Source organism: Bombus affinis, chromosome 1 (genome assembly GCF_024516045.1).
Source record: "Bombus affinis isolate iyBomAffi1 chromosome 1, iyBomAffi1.2, whole genome shotgun sequence".
NCBI classification, from domain to species: Eukaryota; Metazoa; Arthropoda; class Insecta; order Hymenoptera; family Apidae; genus Bombus; species Bombus affinis.
In genome coordinates, this window is record NC_066344.1 from 9,961,675 (window position 1) to 9,985,529 (window position 23,855).

General features: G+C 35.9%; 2 protein-coding genes across 12 annotated transcripts; both read left to right on the forward strand.

Moving 5' to 3' along the window:
• The first annotated feature begins 38 nt into the window (after positions 1–38).
• Positions 39–2,164, forward strand: LOC126923141 (glutaminyl-peptide cyclotransferase). Of its 3 annotated transcripts, none has more exons than XM_050736341.1 (6): positions 39–226; positions 388–531; positions 777–1,046; positions 1,116–1,277; positions 1,337–1,562; positions 1,635–2,164. In XM_050736341.1, exons 1-6 carry the CDS (start codon positions 131–133, stop codon positions 1,784–1,786), a joined length of 1,050 nt encoding a protein of 349 aa, XP_050592298.1. In that variant the 5' UTR covers positions 39–130; the 3' UTR covers positions 1,787–2,164. The 3 variants fall into 3 exon arrangements, with proteins under 3 accessions (XP_050592298.1, XP_050592396.1, XP_050592476.1); XM_050736439.1 differs by having other exon boundaries at positions 63–226; positions 365–531; XM_050736519.1 differs by having other exon boundaries at positions 70–226; positions 371–531.
• A 732-nt stretch (positions 2,165–2,896) lies between these two features.
• LOC126916941 (lethal(2) giant larvae protein homolog 1) lies at positions 2,897–23,814 on the forward strand. Of its 9 annotated transcripts, none has more exons than XM_050723391.1 (16): positions 2,897–3,074; positions 10,144–10,241; positions 12,358–12,448; positions 15,380–15,621; positions 16,054–16,192; positions 16,822–17,036; positions 17,122–17,407; positions 17,493–18,249; positions 18,342–18,498; positions 18,575–18,720; positions 18,793–19,309; positions 19,392–19,669; positions 19,963–20,098; positions 20,323–20,540; positions 20,874–20,956; positions 21,663–23,814. In XM_050723391.1, the coding sequence occupies exons 1-16, from the start codon at positions 2,991–2,993 to the stop codon at positions 21,762–21,764; spliced, it is 3,549 nt and encodes a 1,182-aa protein (XP_050579348.1). In that variant the 5' UTR covers positions 2,897–2,990; the 3' UTR covers positions 21,765–23,814. The 9 variants fall into 9 exon arrangements, with proteins under 9 accessions (XP_050579348.1, XP_050579602.1, XP_050579955.1 ...); XM_050723645.1 differs by having other exon boundaries at positions 2,898–3,074; positions 16,849–17,036; XM_050723998.1 differs by having other exon boundaries at positions 2,898–3,074; positions 16,849–17,036; positions 20,341–20,540.
• Positions 23,815–23,855: the final 41 nt, after the last annotated feature.

Consider the following 23,855-nt stretch of genomic DNA (forward strand, 5'->3'; position numbering starts at 1 on the left):
AATAGCAATCGAGACATCCATTAGTCACGTGTGACGTGAACTTTGTTTCAAAATGGCGACGCGAATTTAATTGCCACAATGGCTGCTTTGCGGCATTCAGTTCAGTGGAAGTTTGCTATAGTGTACGACGATGATCTACTTTGGCTTGTTCTTTTTTTTAATTTCCGTGGGTGTTTTAATCACCGACTCAAATATTATAACACAAACAAATTTTCGGAATGAAAAGGTATATAATACACAGAACTTGAATATTTTTAACACTCGTTCATTTTTATCAGATGCTTTCACTTTTATCTTCTGCGTATTCATTGGCAAAAATCATCTTTCGTAACACACGTCATTGACTATCGTTAACATACATCAGTTACAGTCATGAAATGATTCCAGTACTATCACACGCCAAGTAGCCTATCAAGAAATCAAATAATCACATTGTCAGATCTGTCAAATGTCGATCATATGAACGAAGTTTTAGATAACATATGCGTTGTGAGAATCGTTGGAACACCTGAGCATACAAGAGTAAAAGATGTAAGTTGAAATAGTATTAATAACACAGGTTTGTAAAAACAAAGTTACTAATTATAATATTGGGAAATAATTGAATGAATGGCGCAAGAGAATGAAAAAGCATGAATAAGAAGTACATATATACATAAATAGTATATATGCAATTATTATTATTATAATTAATTGCAATTATTATAGTAGTATATATGCAATTTTTAATAGGAAATTACTCTTATTGATAACAGAATGTATCTTCTTTCTTATAGTACATCAAGAAGTCAATGAATGATCTTAATTGGACTGTTCAATCTGACAGCTTTGAAGATCAGACCCCAACTTTTGGACCTTTACTGTTTGAAAATATAGTTGCAAAATTAAATCCTAATGCAAAGAGGTATTTGGCATTAGCTTGCCATTATGACTCAAAGTATACTAGAGAAAGGAACTTTGAAGGTGCTACAGACAGTGCAGTACCATGTGCTCAAATGATTAACTTAGCTAAAGTTATGAATGATTATTTAAAGTCTATAAAAAATGTAAGTATACATTGGATGTAAGTACACATAATTTTTATTTGACTTTTTAAGATTTTTTTGTGCTTGCAGAGTGATATTAGTTTAATGCTTATATTTTTTGATGGTGAAGAGGCTTTTAAGGAATGGGGTCCAAAAGATTCTATTTATGGTGCAAGGCATTTAGCTGATGTTTGGCACAACAATCATATTAATTATACCCAAGGAGAAAATGTTTCTGAATTAGATAAAATTGTGAGTATTAGTAAATACATACATCTTTATATAAATACTCATTGCTTATTTTTTTGTAGGATTTACTGGTTTTGTTAGATTTAATAGGAGCACCAGATCCAACATTTTACAATTACTTTAGTAACACAGAGAAATGGTATTCTTTATTAATGAGGACTGAAAATAAATTAGCTTCTTTAAAGAAGTTTGAATCTTATTCTTATGGACAACCTACACAAACATACTTTCAACCATACTCTGTGGAAGCTTATATAGAGGATGATCATATTCCCTTCTTACGTCGAGGTAAATAATTTTTACATGTACATATATACATATTATATGTTGCAGATAATTTCTATAACACATGTATTTCAGATACTCCTATTCTTCATCTAATACCATATCCTTTCCCAAAGGTTTGGCATAAACAAAGTGATAATCGGAATAACATTGATTTAAAAACAACAGAAAATATCAATAAAATTCTAAGAGTTTTTGTAGCTTCATATTTACATATTAATATGTAACAAATTGAAAAATATTTATATCGCTAGAGAAAATTTTATTTTTATTATGATGATATTAAATAACGTTATATAAATATAATATAAAATGTTAGTTAACATATACGAAAATAACAATATTTTATAATAAATTTTAAACAGAAACAAATGAAGTTTTCATGAAGTTTTCATAGACTTAATAATTTGTACTATAAATGAATTTTGTATTATACGCGACTTTTGTAGGATAAATTATTCTTAACGAATCAATGTAATTTGATGGTACTTAATGCGTCTACTTATGTACAAAACGTTTATATTACATATACACGTGTAAATTATGGAACAGAAAGAAAAATATAAATTATTTTATCTTAAATAAAATATGTTCAAATTGGATAAGTGAAATGATTTTAATACGAATGCAAGTACGGCATAGATAGAATTACAATTGCAAATGTCATTTTAAATGTGAGTGCGATAAAATGGAACAACAAATACATACATATACATATATATCCATATATATATACACACCGAGGAAGTGTTTCTACACGTGACTTCCGGATACATGTTAGGAATAAGAATTCAAACATGTAACTGCTAAAGTAAAACTTTATTCTCAATCGTTTCGGAAACTTTTAGTGGTACGAATACTGCATGATTTATTAAAATTTGTGTGGTTTGTAATATATCTTTAAATATTATCATTTCGCATTAACATATATGAAAATATTAGTTCATCTTTCCTTGAAAAATGTAACGGGTTTTAAGATTTAACTTTACATTTTTTGTTTTATAACTATCTGCGTAATGAATATCAAATTATAAGTTACCTTGTTAAATACTGCATTATTATAGTTAAAATTTTGAGGGGTAGATTAACATTGTAAAATATTTTCACGAGTATAACGGTCAACAATTGAATAAAGTGAAAGTAGGTATTCCATGATGAGGTTTGGCAAGCCTGATCGGGGTCATTGTTCGTGCAGGCGCGCCCGACGAAGACTTTCGTTCCGAATCCGGGCGAACGCGGCCGATTTTAACCGAGTATGGTCGAACGTAACCGAAAAATGTGATTGGTGGAAAGCCGACATTACAACGATAGACCCGAAAAAACGAGTAGCGGCTGACACATCGACCAGAGAGACTGGATTCAGTTATCGTCTTACCGTTCGTTCGAGAATGTTTTGATTACGTAGAGGTTCACAACGAATAACGCCGACAAATGTTGAAGTTTATCAGAGGGAAGAGCCAACAAACAACAGCCGAACGACAGAAACTGCAAAAGGATCTTTTTGCTTTTCAAAAGGTGAGTCTTTTATAAACCTCATTTTTTAAACTTCGCGGTATTTTCCTTAATACATCGATCGGACGACGGCGGCGTTGGTACATATCAGTGGCGCGGAGACGATGAGCTGCGGAACGCACGGTGGTGAAGGCGGTGACCAGACGCCACAAATGTTTTAATTACGTGGAGGTCCTCGCGGTCTTAACCGAGCCTTTCGCGACGGTAGTGAAACGTCGTGACATTACACGTGAGGATTAACGGTTTTTAACGGACGTGTCGCGCACCGTTCGAGGAACAAACGCCGACAGATGTTGAAGTTTATCAAAGGCCAACAACCTACCGACAGAAACTGCAAGAGAAAGAAACTGCAAAAGGATCTTTTTGCGTTTCGAAAGGTGAGTCCCGATCCAAAGTTTCGCCCACATCTGACCCGGCGAAATGCGCCGACACTTTCTTACTTTCTCAGGCCTTACTTTTATCCGTTACTGAGAAAGATTACTGAAATACATTAGATTCACCTTTGCGACAAAACAATGTTACTATGTATAGGGTATTCAGGTTCGATCATATCGACGTGTTGGCGTTTTCAATGGAAAGCGGAGAATTTCGATGCATCAAGGAAAAGGTGTTTTGCACCGTTTTTTTATTCACAGTGGAGAGAAGTGAGAGTGAATGAGTGAACATTGGGTCAAACTCGTTTTCATTTACATTTAAAGAGTATGGTTTTTACATTGCTTCTCTTCATTCCCTTAATTTTAAAACTTTGAAAGGACGTTGCGAATCGTTTAAGCGTTTTTCTTTTTTTTCAATACGCTTTTTAACGTTTTAATCGAGAGAAAATAATGAGTTGACGAATTGAATTTGATAAACGACGTCAGGAAGGTTAATTTTATCAGTCATCTATCTTCTTAAAACAAACCGATCTTTTTCACATCTTATTTACACATTCATTATTTATAAGTCAACAGGTTTGCAATTGAAAGTTTATTCTGTTACCATGTCAGATAGTAATCTCCAGTTTCTTGATAGCACGATATTGATACGTTATGGGTTTTTCAGAACGCAATTTCCTTTTACGCGTAAACTACTTAATCGTTTTAAAGATAAATCTTGTCTTGAAGAAGAAAGGAAAAAAGAAAAGGTAAAAAGATGCTGAATATCACGACTCAAGAAGATTGATAAATATATGTGCCATGATATAAATCGTACATAATCGAAAGAAAAACCTTGTTCCGAATTTATACCCGATAAAAAGGAATCAAATGAATTCGACTTTAATTTCGGTTTATCGAGCGCACGCGTTTAACACGCGATAAAGCGCGCCAGGATTTGTCGTTTCTCATAGGTTATTGACGGTTACGAGTGATTGCTACACAACCAACTACTAATACCCTATGTATTAAACGAACAACTTATAACTATGACGTTTCAGAGCAAGTATTATAATTTACCTCAAAAGTTACTAAATAGATTTTGTATAAATCATATTCCAAGGTTTGTCGTTTCTTATTTATTACTGACGGTTAGGGCTGCTATATGTAACAAAACACAACTTTCATATTATTAAATAAACAGTTCGTTTGATATTTCGAATCGAGCGTTATAATCGTGACACTACATAAAGCAAGCAGTTAACTTTAAAATCCGACTAATTTCGTTTCTTTCCTTTTCGTTTTTCCTTCTAAGTATGTAATTATTGAATCGATTTTGTTGAAACAAAGAGCGCTTGTCGCTCTGTATTGATTTGAAAGAAGCATTGCGAAACGCGTTTGATCAGCAGCACACCACCATTCGGGGGCTACTACCTTTGAGAGGCTGGTTTCATGGAGGAATATCAAGATTTTAAAATTGCCTTCGTCCAAGAACATGATACAGCGTGATTTAAGAATGAACGGTGCAGAATCAACAGGTCGATATCCGAACGTAATCGATACCGAAAGTCTAGAAGACGACGGGTGGCCGAGATACGATGCTAGAGTCAGGATTATTGTGGTCATGTGTGCGGTGTGATGCGTTTCTTTAGCGGTTCTGTCTCGGCTGACTGTCATCATCACTGGCCATCGGGTGCACTGTCGCGAAACCTTATCGTGGTTTAATTCTCTGCCTGCTGGATTCGAAGTTTGGCGATACAGATCGCGAAAATAGTTACGAATACAATCAGTTCGTGCCTGTTCCGATCGATGCTTCATGCGAGATGATTTTTATGCGATATTTTATTCGCTATCGAAAATTGTTACTCGTATCTTTTACCATTTGTTAGGAAAGACAATGAAGCGACTTTATGTTACGGTCAAATATCGTTAATTATTAACTTGTTCGTCATTTAAGAATTTTTTAGCAGGTCGGCCTGTGGCTAACACACACACTTAAAAAAATCCCATTTATTATAGGTAACGTTATTGTTCCTTACCATTAATTTTAGCAAAGTATCATGAAGTTATATTCCAAAAAGTCTTTTTCGAATCCACATTCTTAATACCGAACTACGCTAACGGTACTCAGTAATACAGAATGGCAATTCTTTGACCTGGCAGAATTTTCCATTGTGTTGCCAAACTTTCATCCACCATTGGTCAGGTTCTTCGAAAACCCAACTTAACTCAGGCTAACGATAATTCAGGCTTCATCACCTTTAGGAATAAGTTTACAGCCAGTCAGTCGTATTATTTCTCGTTCGTTATAATTTAACAGATCTGTGACAGAACGAAACAAAAAGTTAACGGAAATAGTACTAGTCTCCAATACGATCCTTCGAATAGTTTTGTTAATCCGCACGTACGTGTAAATACCAAAAAACTTGAAAGATCACAATGGATTACGCGCTGTATTAATTTAACCCATTTAACCTTGATGTTCTCGTCGCTTATCTTAATTCATTATTCGAAATATTAAATATACTGCATCATTTTTCGCTTTCGTTGTTTATAGCTTTCTTCCAAAATAAGTCTACTATTAAAATAATAATATCACTACTACTAAACTACTGTCGTTACTTCTAAGTATCAACTGTCACTCTTTTTTGACAGATAATAAACATACATAACTGCGCATGATCGAAACAGAAAATTTCCAATAAAAATTAGACACAATTTATGTCCATCGTATCCATGGTTATAACCGAAATTGCGCATAGTGCTTGTTTCTTTCGTTCCGTTTTTTATATGACGCAGGGTATGGTACGAATTCGAAGTAGACAATAGGAACGTTCCGTCCATTCTAAACGCATGTATTTACTACGTGTAGGTTACTTTCGTTCGGTCAGGAAATGAAATAGGAAATGTAGGTTAATCTGTCGGTTAAGCAATTACAGGTAGAAGTAGCGCGCTCTGCGCGGTAAGATGTACGAGTTGGAAAAAAGTAGAAAGCCCTCGCAGCGTGGAGGGTGCCTGTTGCCTTAATTAAAGCGGTCGCATTTACGCAAACCCGGCGTTTACGGAGTAGTTTGGTCCGATCGAAACTCGAATAACATCTGATTATATTACATCACCGAACGATGCCATTTTATCGCTTAATCGGAAAAAGGCGTGGAACGACAAGATAAAATGGAATCACCTTGGAATCTTTAAAACTAGGCAAACGTTCTTGAAGAAAGGAAGAAGCAATAGATTTTTCGTCAATTTTGTTTTAGATATTTATATATATATTTGGAAGTGGATTGATTTTACCAATCCCATCGAGGAGTTACTTCAAGGGACAAACAATCAACGTTTGGTTTTTAATATCGATTCTATCAATAATATCACGTATTCGTTGTAGAGAAGAGATACGAGGAAAGGATATTATCGGTTTTCTGTGCAAACAAATACGTGATAAGGTGCCTAGCCCTTTTTACGTTTACTTTAATATACGCAGACGAATGTGCCGTTAGTCTAAGCTGACTAGGTTAGGTACGAACTGATATCCGTGAATTATTTCGGGTTTTTTTTTTATGTAGATTAAAACTAACTGATGAGTGATTAAATGAATATAGATATGGTATTATTATCATCTAAAATTTAAATTCACCAACGTTTATCATAAATGTATAATGTATAACAAATAGAGAAATATTTGTTATTCTTCGGCAATATTTAATAAATGTTCCTGGTAAATTGTTTAAATAATACATTACGTAAAAATGTGAATAATTTTCCTTTCAAAATATGTTCATTTGTTTGTTAAGTATGAAATATATCACGAATTCTGTAATGTTCCGAACATTCTAGAAAAATGCTTAACTATACCAACGTGAACTATTTCTGTTGAAGAAATGTCACATCGTGTTATCGATCGAACAATAACTTTTAATGTTTCCAAGAATAAGATTAGATCGCTATAACACTATAACTGATCGAATGTTTCCTTTTCTCAAGAAGAATTGTAAATTTTCTAATTATAGATCTAACATTAACCTAGGCAGTGCATGCATATTAACAAAAATCGACAAGAGTAGTAAATCTGTGAAAGTTTTATCAGCAGTCGATCTTTAGCAGTCTTATCTTTATACGTGTCGATAAAAACAAGCAATTTTTGATGTTGTAAATTTGTTCTTCTCTGTGTACATAAGCAAGAGCATCGTTTGATCCATGTTTAGTTAACGTAATTTCTATCGAGGTTGGGCTCATTGAGATTAGGCCAGATTAAACCTTACGAGGGAATCCTTTGTTGTGCTTGTGCCGGTTCGTGCTTACGCACCTTCTTACTTTAATTTTTTCGGAACACTCTCCCGTAACTGAAAAACGGCGACACCCTTTCTCATGGAAATTACCTAGGTCAAGGTCTCGCTCCCTCTCTGTTATACCGACGGACACCCTTGTTTCTAATCGTGCCGTTGAAACGTGCCTCAAATCGATATTGAGGGCAGCCCTAAATCTCAAGGGTTGTACCGTAGCCGCATGATGCTAAAACTCCCCGAGCTATTTAAATTTTTAGTAACTTGTCAGTTATCTTGCAACGTTGTAATATAATAAGTAAATTTATTTTATGTTTAATTTAGCAGCCGTATTTTTTCATCGCGGGAGCGTAAAGTGAAATAATGTATATCTTGATTACAATTTCCGAAGATCAACAGCTTGATTACGTTAGATTTATAATTACGAAGCATCGAAGAATCGCCGGTTCCAAGGTCCCGCGATTAACGCTGTTACGTTAATCCAAGATTCGATATTATTAATCATCAACTAAAATTGTATTTTTTAGTTGAAAACCATGTGTATCGATAAGAAGGAACATAATTCTCATCTTACCGTGTTTGTTCTTCGGAAGTAACGAAAAATTACTGAAATCTCGTCCGATAAGATTCCCTTATCGAGAATAACAAAGACAGTTTAAGAGATTGTTTTCGAGTGATTCGCCCTCCGCGACAGGATGTACATTGTTACAATGTGTATTACAGAAATGTGTTTTAATTGCTGGTTGTAAAAGAGATTCTTTGTGAGATTGGGCGCGCGGAGCAGGAGGTAAGTACGCACGCACGAGCGATAAAATCACACGATTAACGGGGATTTGACGATATCTGACTCATCGATGAGTAATCGGTGCGCCTCTCGGCCAAAAACTGATGCCGCCGGCTACGAGTTATGCCATGAAAGTCGGAAACAAGCGTCGCGCATAATTAGCGTTAGTCGCATTGAAAACGAGTCGCGGAAAGGGGAGGACACGATCGTTAACCCGAGCACCGTTGTTTCCTTTAATTCACTTTGTCTCGTATTCTGTTTAATTGCTACGCCAGAGTCCGCGTTTCTTCTTTTTTTATTTTCCATTTTAACCGTTCGAGCGTCACGAATGGACCGACCCGTGAGCTACTCGAGTTGCTGGAGAAGTGGGTGATAAGATTTTTGCCAGTTATTGCGCCTATGACGATTTCTTTTCTTTTCTTTCTTGTTTGATACATTATACGAAATACAGAAGCCTAGATATTGTATACTGTTATCCTGTATGTATAGCTTATACATCATCAACTCTTTTCAACTTTATTCTTCTCTTCTTTTGCTATTACTTTTATACACACGCGGTTCTATTGACTTTAAAAGTAGTAAAAGCGGCTAATACGGCTAGAAGACAGCCGAGCTGAAAATGGAAGGTTAATAACTCTAGTTAAGTCCTTGAGAAATTAATAACTAAATCATGGGATAAAACAGGTATTGGAAGTTGAATCTCGAACTGCTACTTCGTTTACTCTGTCCATCGAGGAACTTTTTACGTTATAGTTCGAACTTGCGGTAAACATAGACAATTTTATACAATCGTCGATACGTTTTCTGCAGGTAATTGACAGGTTAATTCATTCTACGTCTTACATGCAAGCCACGAATAAATTGATACTTATCGAGAATCAAACTTTTGCCGTGGAGCGTGCTCATATCAGCGACAGTGCAGATAGCGTACACTATTTTTAGCGACTTTCTCGTATAAATAGTGTACTGATTACTGCTGACAGTGTACAATTATCATAAAGAATGGTCAGGCGAAATGACCATGCCCATTTATGAATCGAGTATCGTGAAAACGTGAGTTACTCCGTTATGTGAGAAAATGGAAAGGTTTTGGAGAAGCTGTTCAGAGATTCGTATTTTTATTCTCGTCTGTTTTCAATGCTCGTTTCATCTTATAAATAGAGACAAAAGGAGATTTATAAGAGTCTTTCATGAAAATTTCTGAAAAATACGAGGATGTGAAGCAAAATTTAATATTAAGAAAGACATCTATGTAGTTTGAAATAAAGTTCGATTTCATAAATCCATAATGGTTATACACTTGCTCTGTTACTTTGGCAAAACTGTTCCAACACATAACTGCGAGAATTATTCATCAAGTATATGCAGGTAATTAAGGAGAATGTAAACAGTATAAATTACGCGAAGTGTTACCCATTCACTATCTAACTTATTATATAAAGAACGATGAATCGCGCCAGTTAATAACTAGCGGGATTCTACTCAAACGACTATCATTAAAGCAAAATATCATTAAATTCCGAAATGTTCGTTGAAACAAACCTAATCTACTCGAGATACTCGAGCACCGTCCAATAACCTTACATTTGTCGTCTCACTCCCGTTAATGGTTGTAATAACTAGGTCTAATAAAAATCTTTTCCTGTTCTTTGCAGACGGTGCAGCATGGGTTCCCAAACAAACCCACAGCCCTCGCATGGGATCCGAGTTTGCGGCTGATGATCATTGGCACGGCATCCGGCGCCATCAAGGTGTATCCTTTTCGATTTCGTCGCTCCTTCGCTTTCGATCAGTTCATTTACTTTTATTTTCTTCTTTTGTTTTTTCTTCTCGATATTTATAATCCGACCACAAGGCACCGTCTCGATGCTCGATAACGTTCCTATCTACCGATAAATCGTCGAAAGCCACTTCGAGAGCCACTGGCCTAAGGGAAACGGGAACGTGATTGACGCCGGTTTCTTCTGATCTCTTTCTCCTCCCACCATGAATACTAATTTTAGATACAACGATACTCGATATTTTGCCATCACGTCAAAGCTGTTTCTCGATTCACGCCCCAGCTTTTACGGTCACGGCTTTCATTCAGAAAACGCTCTGCTTTTTCTCTTTAGACAGCTATATCGAATCGTGCGACGATTCTTATGTCTCAGCGTTGTCGTTTCCGCGAGAAAATTGCATTTGTCGAGCGATAGATTGCTTTCCCCGATGCAAGGTTCTCTGGAGGGTCTCCTTGTTGGATGCGACGGAACTGAATTTGGAGTCATGTTTCCCGTGAGACTGGGAACGTAGGATGTGAAAGTATCGAAGTATCGCAGAGTCGCGCATATGAATATGAGATAGCGGAGGTGTTCTGACTTTTGATTACGTCTGGCGAAAGATGAAAGAGCATGCAAGCGTACTACGTTTTGTATTAGGTACGTTACGAATCGATCGCGAAATTTAGATAAATTTAGACGAAATAAGTGTGCGATTTATACGCAGGAATATGGACCGATGGAAATGAAAAAATTAAAAATAATTATACGTATGTATGTATGTTCCGGTAGAGATAGAGAATAATGCGATCGAGAATGTGAGATCATTGGAAATAAGCAAAAGTAGTTTACGTCGTATTGTATGTTAAAGTCTCAGGGGAAAGAACAAAATCGATGATGGTGTACGTTTGAAAGTTTGATCAGTTAAGTAGAGATTCGTTCGTATCATTTCCAGGAATCACAAATCTTCCGATGTTCCGTCGGATCTTCGCCGTCGTTGCAGCAGCACGTAAATCTCGACAGTGTAACCACTTGTTCCTCTTGATGTCTGGTTGATGTGTACCGCAAAGGCATTAAATCATTCCCGGAACACGTACTATGTTAACATGAAATTACGCATATATCTTTCGAGATCGTTAAGAAACTCATTACCGAACGAACGTTTAGAAATTAATCGTTGTAGACCTGCTTTTGTTACCCGATTACCCATTTCGTGTTAGGTCAATTATCGATCCAAAAGGACTATAATCTGTCGAAGCTAGCCTAGATATGCCCGATATTTTTTACGATGTTTGTCAAAATAATATTATCTTTTCTGTATCTATCCGTAAAAATTTATTGTACTTTGTCTTACGTTTCATTATTTTATATAATTATATTAATTGTTCGACAATTAAGAACAATTATAATATCAATGAGAAGTCATTTCAAGACGGAAGTATGTCGAAGTCGATCCATTCGAAGAGTTAATTAAAACATTATTTTTGTATAATTGTTCTTTCGTCAATCGCTTGGTACACGCGTCGAGTACGGTCTGAAAAATGCTAATTACAAGCGCACAAAAGGATTGATTCCCAATGCGTCGCTGCGTACCGTACGACTGCATACCGGTTACTTTATTCGCGTCTCGATGTCAGATGTTCGAATGGCTACGTAATCGGTAGATGATCATTATCATTTCGCAAGACGTATGATAGACGTCTTTACCGTCTCGACGGAAATTCTATTTGCAATTGATATTAGAGAGGTACGAGTTGCTGCTAGTCGCTTGTAAAATCTTTATAAATCTCGAATCTCTGTCTGTGCTATTTATTTTGGAATTGCTTATATGTACCTGGGATAACAGGCGTGTCTGATCGACGACGTAAGAGATGGCTGGCTTTAGGCGAAACTGTAGCAGGATCTGTGTCGGCGATTGAAGTACAATTCGACGACGATATAAAAGACCCGTATACAATTCGTGGATCGAGCACAATCGTTCCTGTCAGCGAACGTTAAATCTGATATTTTCGAAACAAAACCACCTTCTGTTTATAGGAACGGAGGTGGTCTACTGTTACAGATAGGGCTATCTAATTTTCTCTGTTTCCCTTGACTGACGTGCGATTACAGATTCGGTAGGCCAGGTGTGGAATTCTATGGACAACACACCATCGAAAGTGGAGAGAATGCTGTCACAAAGATTGTTGCTCTGCCCAATGAGGTAAGCGCCGCTATTTATTTATTACTAACGTTTTATCAACGTATCGTTGCTCGGATATCTTATGCAAAGCTATTTTCAGAAGTCAAGGAAAACTTGAATAATTTTTAATGACTTTACTTGTATATAATTTAATGCTGGAACCTACGCGTCTAAATATATTGTACATTGATGGTTTTTATGTATTCACAGGAAATTTGCAAACGCGCATAATATACAAAAATATACAAAAAGTTCAAAATATGAATCTCATCGTAGTATGCAGTGAGTGAAACTACCGTTTCACTCAACTATGTAAGGATATGAATTTGCATAAATATCCGCTGTCTAATAACCACGATGATAAGATGGAAATAAATAGTTTTATGTTTCCGTTTTATTGGAAGAACTTTTTTATTCTGATTGTAGTTTGATAGCTTTAACGTTAACGAGTACCGTCAAACACAATAAACACGATTCTATAATGAACAATTCACACAATTTTATAGCTGAGCAGCTGCGTAAATTAATGCACGTGTAAACACGAATGTACTGGTGGCCATTCAACAGTGTGTTAAATTGTTGGTGGTTTATGATCTTGTAAACTCCATGGTTTAGCTATGTTAACGTTTGCGTGGGAATCGATTTCTAGATTTATTCCTATAGTTTTCAATTGACGAGATTAGGACATATATTAAACGCTAAACGATGAATTGAATTAAATAGAAACGAACGAAACACTGTGGAAGCCCAGTTCGTGTAAACTTCACTGGATTAAAATATGCAATAGCGTATACTTTGAAACGAATGCCAGCTGACGTACCATCCTAGTTCGGATTTCTTAATGACCACGCTAATAGTTCTTAAACCTTCCAAAGGAATTACGTTATCTCCTAACGAGAAATTCCAGAAATTTTTGTCCCTTCAAATCACTCTTGGAATTTGTGTTTTCCAATTACCTTTATAGCGTCTCCATTTCTAATGTTCCCTCTGACCATTGCATGGCATAATACGAGAGATCTAAGTATATGTAGAACGGAGTATAGAAATCTTGACGATAAGAAGAGCGTACTTTATCGCACTTTGAATCGCTTGAATATTGACGTTGCTATTTTTATAAGCTAAATGTTTGTTAGAAGTTCGATAAAAGGAAAAAGAAAAAAAAAAGAGAGAACGCCGAGGAAACGGTGCTTCGTGTCAGGTCTGCGCGCGATAGTAATATCTTCTGCGTACATTGTAATCAAAGGGACCAGACGGAGGTGTGAAGTTATGGTTGTTTTAAAAGTCACACGCGTTGCACCGGTAACGCGACACCGTGTTCGGCTTATACGGCCATCGTTACCGAGTTGCATAACTGTGTGCGACACGCGCAACGCGCTTTTGCACGCGTGTACGAATAAATAATATACGAACACCATTGTCGCCCGTTCCATAAAGGTCGGGAACGTATTACCGTACGTACGCGATGTTTTTCCTGTTTCCTTTCTTTTAAATACGAACCTCACCGCCGGGAAAATTTCGTTATGAAATTCATCTACAATTCAACCGATGATGCAATCGTAAAATTTGCAACACGATAATAATTATCAATTTTCCTTTTATTCTTCATTTATCCTGTTACGTCCTTCGAATCATCTTCGTTATTAGCTTATAGAAGGAAGAATAATTATATTTATTGGGATATAAGATGATACGTTAGAATACACAGTTATTATACGTTATTATACAAAATAATTATTATACAAAATACACACAGTTATTATATAAATATACAGTATAGTTATTATACAAAATATACGTTATAATACATATGTGTATTGGTAAAAATTGGAGAAAAAATTCTAACAGCGAGCAGTGTCAATGCACGACGACAAAAGCATACAATACATGTACACATGAACGAATAGAACTCAGTAGCTGTGTAATTAATTGCCTATACGAGGAAAAAACGAGCAGACTAATATGGAAAATCAGCATATATATACACGAATAACGATGAGTCGATTCACGTTCATTTGCCTTTGCCGGTAAATTGTTTTGTAATAAGTTGTGTATAAAATATATGATACGAAGCAATACACAGAATAGGCGTGGCATGATCGAGCACCGAGTTGCTTACATTGCTCGTTACGAGTCATAAAATCTCGTTATCGCGATCATTTTTCAAGCGAATCCTAAAACCGATAAGATAGCGCCTGTACGATTGCTTCGTCGTAGCTAGATATCTGATCGGATCTTGGGCTTCTCTTTTTTCCCCTCTCGCATTTTGTTGCTTTAAATCGTTCTCTTGATCGTAACGATCAGATTATCACGAATCAATAATCGGAATTCATCAAATTCGAATTATGGATCAATTTTAAATTGGAATGTTCATCAAACACGAAAAGACGCGATTTCAGCAAATTCAACACGATAGAGTGTTGTAAAATGCAAGGTATAACCCACGTCGTGCTTTTGCTGGTATAATGATCGAGTACAGGATCTCAATTATTCAACTGCACACGTTAATAACACGTGGAAAGAGCGACGTTCTGCTCGAGAAAAACACGTTGGAAGTACCGTAGACGCGCGTGAAAGTGCGAGGCGCGAGGTAAAGCTTCTTAACCTTGCGTTTTCCTCGAGTTTTCACTTCGCCTATTACAAAGAAGGCATCGTCTTTGTGACCGGGGAAAAAAAAGGACACGGGATCTGTTCCGTGAGAAACGATGAGGTCATGAAAACTATCTACAATACGTTATTTTGTTTATCTGTATTATGATACGAAGCTATTACGAAGCCACGAGTTTTACATTCAAGTATGGAGATGACAAAGCAAATACGAGACACCAATACAGTTGCGAATTAACATTCGTTTTCATTCATTAAAATAGATAGAATTATGTGTAGTATTAATCTTTACGATTAGTTCAAGAATAAGTGCGCGATAAAAATGATTGATTACTGCAAATGTAATAGGGTCGCGTGGTTTCTCTCTGCGACGACAACTCTCTTCATTTATGGGAGATCAACGAAAGTTCGGTCGTGGAGACCAAGTCGCTATCGTTAGAGGGCAAATTGAAGAAAATCTCGGCGATGTGTCTCGAATCGAGCGGCGAACATCTTCTTCTTGGAACGGAGGGCGGGAACATCTATCTTCTCAACTTGAAAACATTCGTAATGCCTGACAATATCATTTACCAGGATGTCGTGATGCAAAAGTAAGAGTAATTCTTGCGTTTTTATATACATTTTGAAAGTCGCATGCCGGATGTCTGTAGCAACTGACTTGATTCTTCTTTAGCGTTATGCATTTTTCCATATATCTTTTATTTTGACCTTTTTGGTGCAAATTTTATATTTTAGCCGTTAGTAGTTTTAGTATGAACATAAATTACGTGAAACGAACTATTTGAAATATTATCGATAACGACTAGTCGTAAATTCGTGAGATACGAGCGATCCTAACAGGTTGAGCCAGAATTTGCGAAACAATGAGTTTTCAAAATCATGCGAACCTCAATTTTCTTTTTGTATTTTTTTTTTTTCGATTAACTTTCATTATGGAACGGAGCGTTTGATTGTCGATTGCGAGGGAGTTGGCATTGAAATGGCTAGATTCATGTATCCGTAACGTATCGATGTTATAACAGCGTGCCAGACGATTACAAGAAGAATCCAGGAGCGGTCGAGGCGATAGCGGAACAACCAGGTCACCCAGACAATATTCTGATAGGTTACAATCGTGGTTTAATGGTTTTGTGGAACAAAGCGACTCCAGGAGCCCAACAGGTGAGCCTTCGTATTATTATTCCATATCTTTCTTTATACACATGCTATGTATACAAGACTATAGTGTGGCAGATGTAATGACATGCTTATAAAACAGTTCCAACACACTTGCTTATTACATTTGTGGGGCAATGCTTAATCCATCGGTACATAGAGGTGCATTCAGCTCAAGTACCATGCAAAAGAGAATAATTTTAATCAATTGTCTCATTTAATAAATGCTTCATTCCTGTTGCGATCGTCGAATTTTTATATTTCAATCTTGCTCTCATTTTCACAAACAAGATGTATTTGTAACGTTTCAGGATGTGTGACATGAGATTAAAGCGAAAGAAATGCATACCGATAAGAATTTTTGCACATTTCGTTTAAACTTGAGTATTTTGTAACGTTAAAAGGTACATTTGGATTGAAAATGACCGAATCGAAAGTAACAGGATTAAAAAGTGTTAATGATTCGCATATCTAAATAATTGAAACAAACTGTATGTAGAATAACGATTCGTGAAACGTTTCAGTTTAAAATGAAATAATATGCACCGATGGGTTAAGCGCGTATTGTGAGATGGTACCGCTCGTTCTGATTGTTGTTTGTGTCTTTGGTGGTTTTGGCGAACGTGTACGTGCAGCTGATGGGTTTGTTTTCGCGTGCGCAGACATTCGTCTCCACGCAACAGCTGGAATCTGTCCACTGGGTCTCCGAGACCCGTTTTGTTTCCTCCCACAACGATGGATCCTATGCATTTTGGAGTCCAGGCAGCGACAGCATGTTGGAATCGAGTACACCCTATGGACCATTTCCCTGTAAAGCTGTCACTAAAATTCTCGTCTATCCGACCGCAGAGTGAGTACAGGATTTTCCCCACAACATCGATAATTATCTTTTCTGTAATTGGATTGATAATGAGTCTTTGTAAAACATTTCGCAGACTCGGAGAACTCGTTTTATTTTCGGGTGGAATGCAACGTGCAAGTTACGGCGATCGTCACACCATTACCGTTATGGCGAAGGGGAAGCATGTTGTTTTTGACTTCACGTCAAAGGTGATCGACTTCTTCACTGTGTTTCCTAAACAAGAGGACGGAAAAGATGCATCTGATAATCCAGAAGCGCTTATAGTATTGGCCGAAGAAGAGATAGTAGCCATTGATTTGAATAATCCTGAATGGAAGATGATGGCATTACCGTATTTAGTATCTCTCCACGCAAGTGCGGTAGATATCATTCCCACAATTTGTAATATAACATTTTATAAGTATACGTTCCTTCTCATTATGTCTGTGATGTCCTTATTTGCAGGTTACCTGTTCGCAACACGTCCCAAATGTTCCTGAGGAATTATGGGAGAACATTATCGCAGCTGGGAAAGCGCAAACGGAACATCTATACTCGGATAAACCATGGCCTATAGATGGTGGAATTATTCTGAATCAGAAATCGGAAAATGATAAATTAAAAAGCAGAGAATTATTACTTACCGGCCACGAGGATGGAACCGTGAGATTTTGGAATGCGTCTGACGTTGCTTTAACACCTCTCTACAAGTACAATTCATCCATTCTGTTTACTGGTGAACATCTGGATGTTCTTGAACAACCACCGGAGGATGACGAGGACGAGTGGCCACCATTTAGAAAAGTTGGAACCTTTGATCCGTACTCCGATGATCCCAGACTTGCTGTGAAAAAAGTTTTGCTTTGTCCGCTGTCATCGACATTAGTGGTTGCTGGCACGGCTGGCCACATAATTACAACCACCATATCATCCGAACCTGTAAACAAGGAAATCAAAGCCATCACGATGAACATCGTAAACGATCGCGATGGATTTGTTTGGAAAGGCCATGATCGTCTTCCGGCGAGGACAACTAGTATATCTTTCGCAGTCGGTTTTCAACCACAAAGTCTTCTTCAATTATACCCGCCAGCTGCGGTTACAGCATTGGCTATGCATAGCGAGTGGGGATTACTTGCTGCAGGCACGGCTCATGGTTTAGCTGTTTTCGATTATACAAGAGCAAAAGCCGTCAACGTGAAGTGTACACTTAATCCAAATGGTATTTTTACATATTTTTTATTAATTGAATATCCATAAATCGTATATTTGTGAAGACAGTAAATTAGTTTTCGATTCGTTATGTCATTCTAGATCTTTCCGGAGCAGGCGATACACCGATTTCTAGAAGAAAGTCGTTTAAGAAATCATTGAGGGAATCTTTTAGGAGATTACGAAAAGGAAGATCACAGCGTCGAACAAATGCCACTAGTCCAACTAGGAATACAACATCAGAAAAGAAGAAAGAAACGTGAGTATTTTTTAAGCTTGTTAAACTGTAACTAATGTTAATATGTTAAACAATGATTGGTTTTTAATTTTCGAAGGTCCAGTGTTGCTTCTTCTCCGAGTGGTGACCTTTCGCCGGTGGAATTGAAGCCTGTGGAGAGACAAGTGGAAGCAAGACCTGTAGATGATGCACTGGGGTCAATGGTTCGATGTTTATATTTTGCTAGAAGTTACATTATAAGCAGTAAGTGTTCCTAGTACATTTTTATCGAGTATAAATTACGAATATTCTATTAACATTTTTTTTTTATTATAGTGCAAAACACGACTCCTACGCTTTGGGCGGGTACCAATAACGGTACAGTTTATGTTTTCACATTAGCAATTCCTGCTGGTGTTAGAAGAACGGAAGAGGATGTAAATTGTACATTAGGCAAAGAGATTCAGTTAAAACACAGAGCACCTGTAATTGCAATTACAATTCTCGATGGGTCTAGCGTACCGTTGCCAGAACCATTCGAAGCTGAGAAAGGCGTAAGTCCTGGTCCCGATATGGCTTCTCCACACAGAGTTGTAATCGCTAGCGAAGAACAATTCAAAATCTTCAATCTTCCATCCTTGAAACCATATTGTAAATACAAACTTACTGCAAACGAGGGTTCACGAGTTAGAAAAACGGGTTTTGCAAAATTCACATGCCCAATCGAACCTGCAGGAACTCACGAAGAAACCTGTTTATTATGTTTGAGTAATCTTGGTGATTGTTTAGTGCTCAGTGTTCCCGAATTAAGAAGACAGCTTAATGCCGCTGTTATTAAGAAGGAAGACATTAAGTGAGTATATCTCTTTTACATCTGTGTCTATCTGTGTATATCATATGTGTATATCTGTGAGTATATTGTTTTGTTTTTCTAGTGGAATTTCTTCATTGACGTTCACAAAAGCTGGCGAAGCGCTATATTTGTATTCAAGTTCGGAACTACAGCGAATTTCATTGTCTGCTAGTAAAGTGACAAAAGCACACTGTGCGTTAAATTTACCACCGAATGCTAGATCATTTCCGGAAACTAACAACGAAGAAGCCCAAGAACAAGGTGTGGTCGAAGGTACAGCAGAAACGGAAGGTGATACAACGCAGGGAAGTCAACCAGATGTACAAAGGATGATTATAGAGAATGGTGTGGTGGGTTCTAGTGAGTATACCACGAACACCTACATAAGCTTTTTTAATTTGTACTTAACATATATCGGGTAATCATTAAGTTACATGTTGTCATAGGATGTTTAAACGTGCTACTACTAAATATGCGTAATCGCTTGGCGTATCTCAAGTAACTCGTGTATTTATCTAAATGTTGCTTTGCTATAATTACTTGTGATTTATTAAACGAGCCAGCTGCTAAACTGTACTTTATGGTAATTAACATCATCAAGGAACGCTGTCTCCTAACCCTTTAGTATCTATTCTTGAATACATCTATTTTAGCCGGTGGTGAAGAATCTCCGAAAGAATCGTCTTTGCAACCCGCAGCAAGTACCAATGATGTGAACGGAGAGGACGATCGTCAAGACTTAAGTTCTATTGGAGATATAACGATCGATAGCGTGAAAGACCATTTACTGTAAGTGGACGTGTTTGTATGTTATGCCTAGCTTTTTATTGTTTTATTTCACATGCTTCTTTTGCTTATCTGTTTACAATTAATTTTATGATAATAAAAATGATAAATGACAAGAGCAAAAATTTCAAGGAAAGATAAACTTAATTTGACAAACTTACTTTAATAATATGTTTATTTTGCTGTGCTAATCGTTGTGTCTCCTACACTTGCCACTTGTTTGGCAGTAACAGTTCACTTTTCAGAAATGCAACGTCTTCCGAAGAACTTCATAGTCGTCTTGCAGGACTTAAAATGGAAGTGACTTCGCGAACTTCAGAAATTTCCACTCAAAATCAATCCCTAGTTGTAAAAACAACAACCGTTGTTTCGCAAACAACCAACAATACTACCGCTAATGGAGAGATCGAAACAAGTCAGACAAATGAAACACAACAAATGAATAGTGAGTGAAATCATTGCTGATTCAAATTAGTGTGAATTATAAACTATTCAAGTGACCAATAATACATTATATTAAACTGATTTTTAACAATTCATCGAATTCTTTTTAAATACATTTTTTAAACGAATATTTTTTAGGTCACCCCATGTTGTAGTATTTGAAGACTGTATACAATCATATTCTTAATAATTTCATATACTACGTAATTTATCGATCGCTTAACATTTTGTGTTTGTCTTACATCGCTTTGTAATTTTTTATTTTTTTTATTCTTCTGATATTTTTTGTATTCTTTTGTTATTGTTTCGTTTTGTGCTATTTGTTCTTGCGCAGGCACTACGGTAGAAAGAGAGATACGCAGCGGTACTGAGACTACAACGACACACGCTACCATCACTCTACCTCCAAACGTCGAGGTCAGCAAACGGCACTGAATGTATTGCGATAATTGGTGTCGGTCCTTACCTCGATATTAAGCCTATATTTTGTGACAAAATGATAGAATGCCATTAAATTTTTGGAGTTTCTCACAAGTAGTGCAATATATAAAAATTCTATAAACGTCCGCATAGAGGATATGTTGTTCTTACTAATATAAAGAAAAGATAATACCCGCTAATGATATTACTATTTTCTTAGGAATTTTAATTCAGTTTTTGTAAACATTAGATGATAAGGCATGTTCATTTTTTCAGTAATATATAACCATTCGTTTCTTCTCTGGAAGCCCTAGAATTGCTCTAAATTGTGATTACAATATTCTTCCCAGTTTGATTCGTTTGAAGTAACCACTCATTTTATGTTAATAAGGAAGAGATATTTTATATCTTTATTAGGGATATGCAATTATTTTGCCATGAAATTATATAATTAACGCTTAGCATATCGCCCGCTCCTAATCTACTAACACGATTTACGTAGTTCAGTTTGTTTAAGAATTGGATAATCGATTTATCAATCTTCAAATTGTGGGTATATTTTATAACATATCGCTGCTTAATTTATTGATGTATTAACAATCTTTTTTGCGTAGTTATAAGGCTTTGTTTAACTGGATACATGATAGTTTTTGCAGAATATCATTCATATAAATGGGTAACATCATTATTTTTAATATTGCAGATTAGTGCAGCTGACTTGGCAAACTTGGAGATAACAACAACTACAGTGACTACCGAAAAGTCGAAAGCTCCATTGGCAAGGCCTGAAGAAGTCGGTTCTTAGGAATATTCCAAATTGTCCTGTACTCTACTCCCTGATTTTATGCTCTGTACACAGAGCCACACAATAATTAGATTTTTTGTTACTTAATGGACTCACGTGTACACAGCGGCGATAGGTAGAATTTATATATCGTAGATTTTTTAAAAAATCTAGATTTATACGCGGCATTAGCATTAGCTATAAATGATAAGCAAGTGAACTTCGAGTATTGTAGCGACGAACCAATCGAGATATATTAACTGCCAAGATTGTCGATATATTTTACATTTTAACTGAACATTCTCATTGCATTTCTTTTAACAGTCAATTTCGTGATTGAGCAAAATTTTCGATGGTTTAGTAGAACTAGGCCTAGGTAATTTTAATAAAATGCATTTTATTTACATACAAGCGTAACAAATCTTCGAAGAGAAATTAAAATGTTTCATGTTGTTTCATCTGTAGATCAATCTATTAAAATATAATTTTAAAAAGTTTTCTGATGCAGCATTAAGAAAAAAATTGAGGAAAATTTATACGATCCGTTTCATGGTGTGTAGCTGAACATAATTAAAAAATTATAGCTTGTACAAAGAAGCAAGATACATCACAAATTGTGAACATGGCAGCCATATTGTAACGCAACGAATATGTTGCGTTACATAATATTTCTAAATAATAAAAGTAAAAAGTGAAAAGGCGACTTAAATCATCTATATAGTATTTCGAATATTATATAGGTGTCTTGTGACAAAGGATCAAAAAAGGAAAAATATGTAAGTACGTTGAATTGATGCGCCTAACAAAATAAAGAAATAGCTACTTAAGTAGAATTACGTTATAAGAAAAGTTACAGAGATTAAGTGAGGGATACTATCAATGGCCATGACGTAAAAGAGGAGAGCCGTTACGAATATATTTTTTATTGATACTTGTTAATCGTTAAGTTTCCTTTTTCTCTGATGGAAACGATCATGGTACAATCGAACTATTTCTATCGAGCAGCATTGAAACTCGCTGAATTCAATTCCGATATTATACGAACAAAACAGATGTAATTGTGTTTTAACATTGCACGTATGTATGTCCCATCTTTCTAGATAAACAAGCTATTTGTTAATTATTTTTGGTGGAGGACAATTGCTACATATTACTTTTTACGCGAATACATCGTAAAATGCTACAAATGTACTATTATTATCGTTATATAGTGATGTACTACGTAGCTTGATTTGTGTTTGCGACAGTACGGATCGTATTTAAGATACCACGATTTTGGATCTCAATAAAATTTCGAAACAAACACGACTCCGTTTCGCGGAGTAATTTCATATTTATCTTTTATAATACCATAACTAACGATTTTTTACAAAAATGAAAACTACTAAAAATTTTAATATATTTTTACCGAATGTGACAGACTGAGTATAAAATGCATAAAAGATACATATTTGTTTCTTCTTTTACATTTAATTAATCAACCATTAACTATTTAATCGATCGACTATTCACGTGATTTCGAATAAAAAGTTTTTCATCCTTTATCGTTCCTCTAGACTACATGTGTGTTAAAAAAGATAACAATTTACTGTTCGTTGATGCAATTAATGCGAGGCCTTTGTAGATAGATTTTAATCTTCCTCTAATGTCATAATTTCTCTTACGACTTTTTTTATTTCTTTTATTAAACCGCTTTGCGAAATGTATGTTTCTTGTACGCGGTTATTACAAATAAATGTTATACAAGGTGTTCCAAAAATCGACTATGCACAGCTTTTTTTATTGAAAATGAAATCCTTAATCCATAACCATAGATCTAAACATTTAAATAGGATATTAATTAGAATAAATTTGTTGTTTGTCGAATCCACTTGAATTTAATTATTTAAGATCTAATGTAGTATTCTGTGCTGTTGGTGCACCTTGTACCGTTAATTTTATTACAATTGTAAACTACATTAACAAGGTAAAGTTAATGAGCTAAGTAAGATACAAAATGTATGAAAACGGACGTGCTTCTGCTATTGTAAAATTATTTGTTTTTTACCTTGATAAAATATTACGTATTGCACATGGTGAATTGTTAAAACTGCTCCCAAACATTTCATGCTC

What these genes read in the sequence shown, in the direction of transcription:
- LOC126923141 (XM_050736341.1), top strand. Translation starts at nt 131, where the DNA reads ATGATCTACTTTGGCTTGTTCTTTTTTTTAATTTCCGTGGGTGTTTTA. An exon ending in CAAATTTTCGGAATGAAAAG is followed by an intron (nt 227 to 387) that starts GTATATAATACA and finishes AAATGATTCCAG; the next exon opens with TACTATCACACGCCAAGTAG. An exon ending in ATTTAAAGTCTATAAAAAAT is followed by an intron (nt 1,047 to 1,115) that starts GTAAGTATACAT and finishes TTGTGCTTGCAG; the next exon opens with AGTGATATTAGTTTAATGCT.
- LOC126916941 (XM_050723314.1), top strand. Translation starts at nt 3,362, where the DNA reads ATGTTGAAGTTTATCAAAGGCCAACAACCTACCGACAGAAACTGCAAG. An exon ending in TCAGAAAAGAAGAAAGAAAC is followed by an intron (nt 18,499 to 18,574) that starts GTGAGTATTTTT and finishes TAATTTTCGAAG; the next exon opens with GTCCAGTGTTGCTTCTTCTC. An exon ending in GAATGGTGTGGTGGGTTCTA is followed by an intron (nt 19,670 to 19,962) that starts GTGAGTATACCA and finishes CATCTATTTTAG; the next exon opens with CCGGTGGTGAAGAATCTCCG.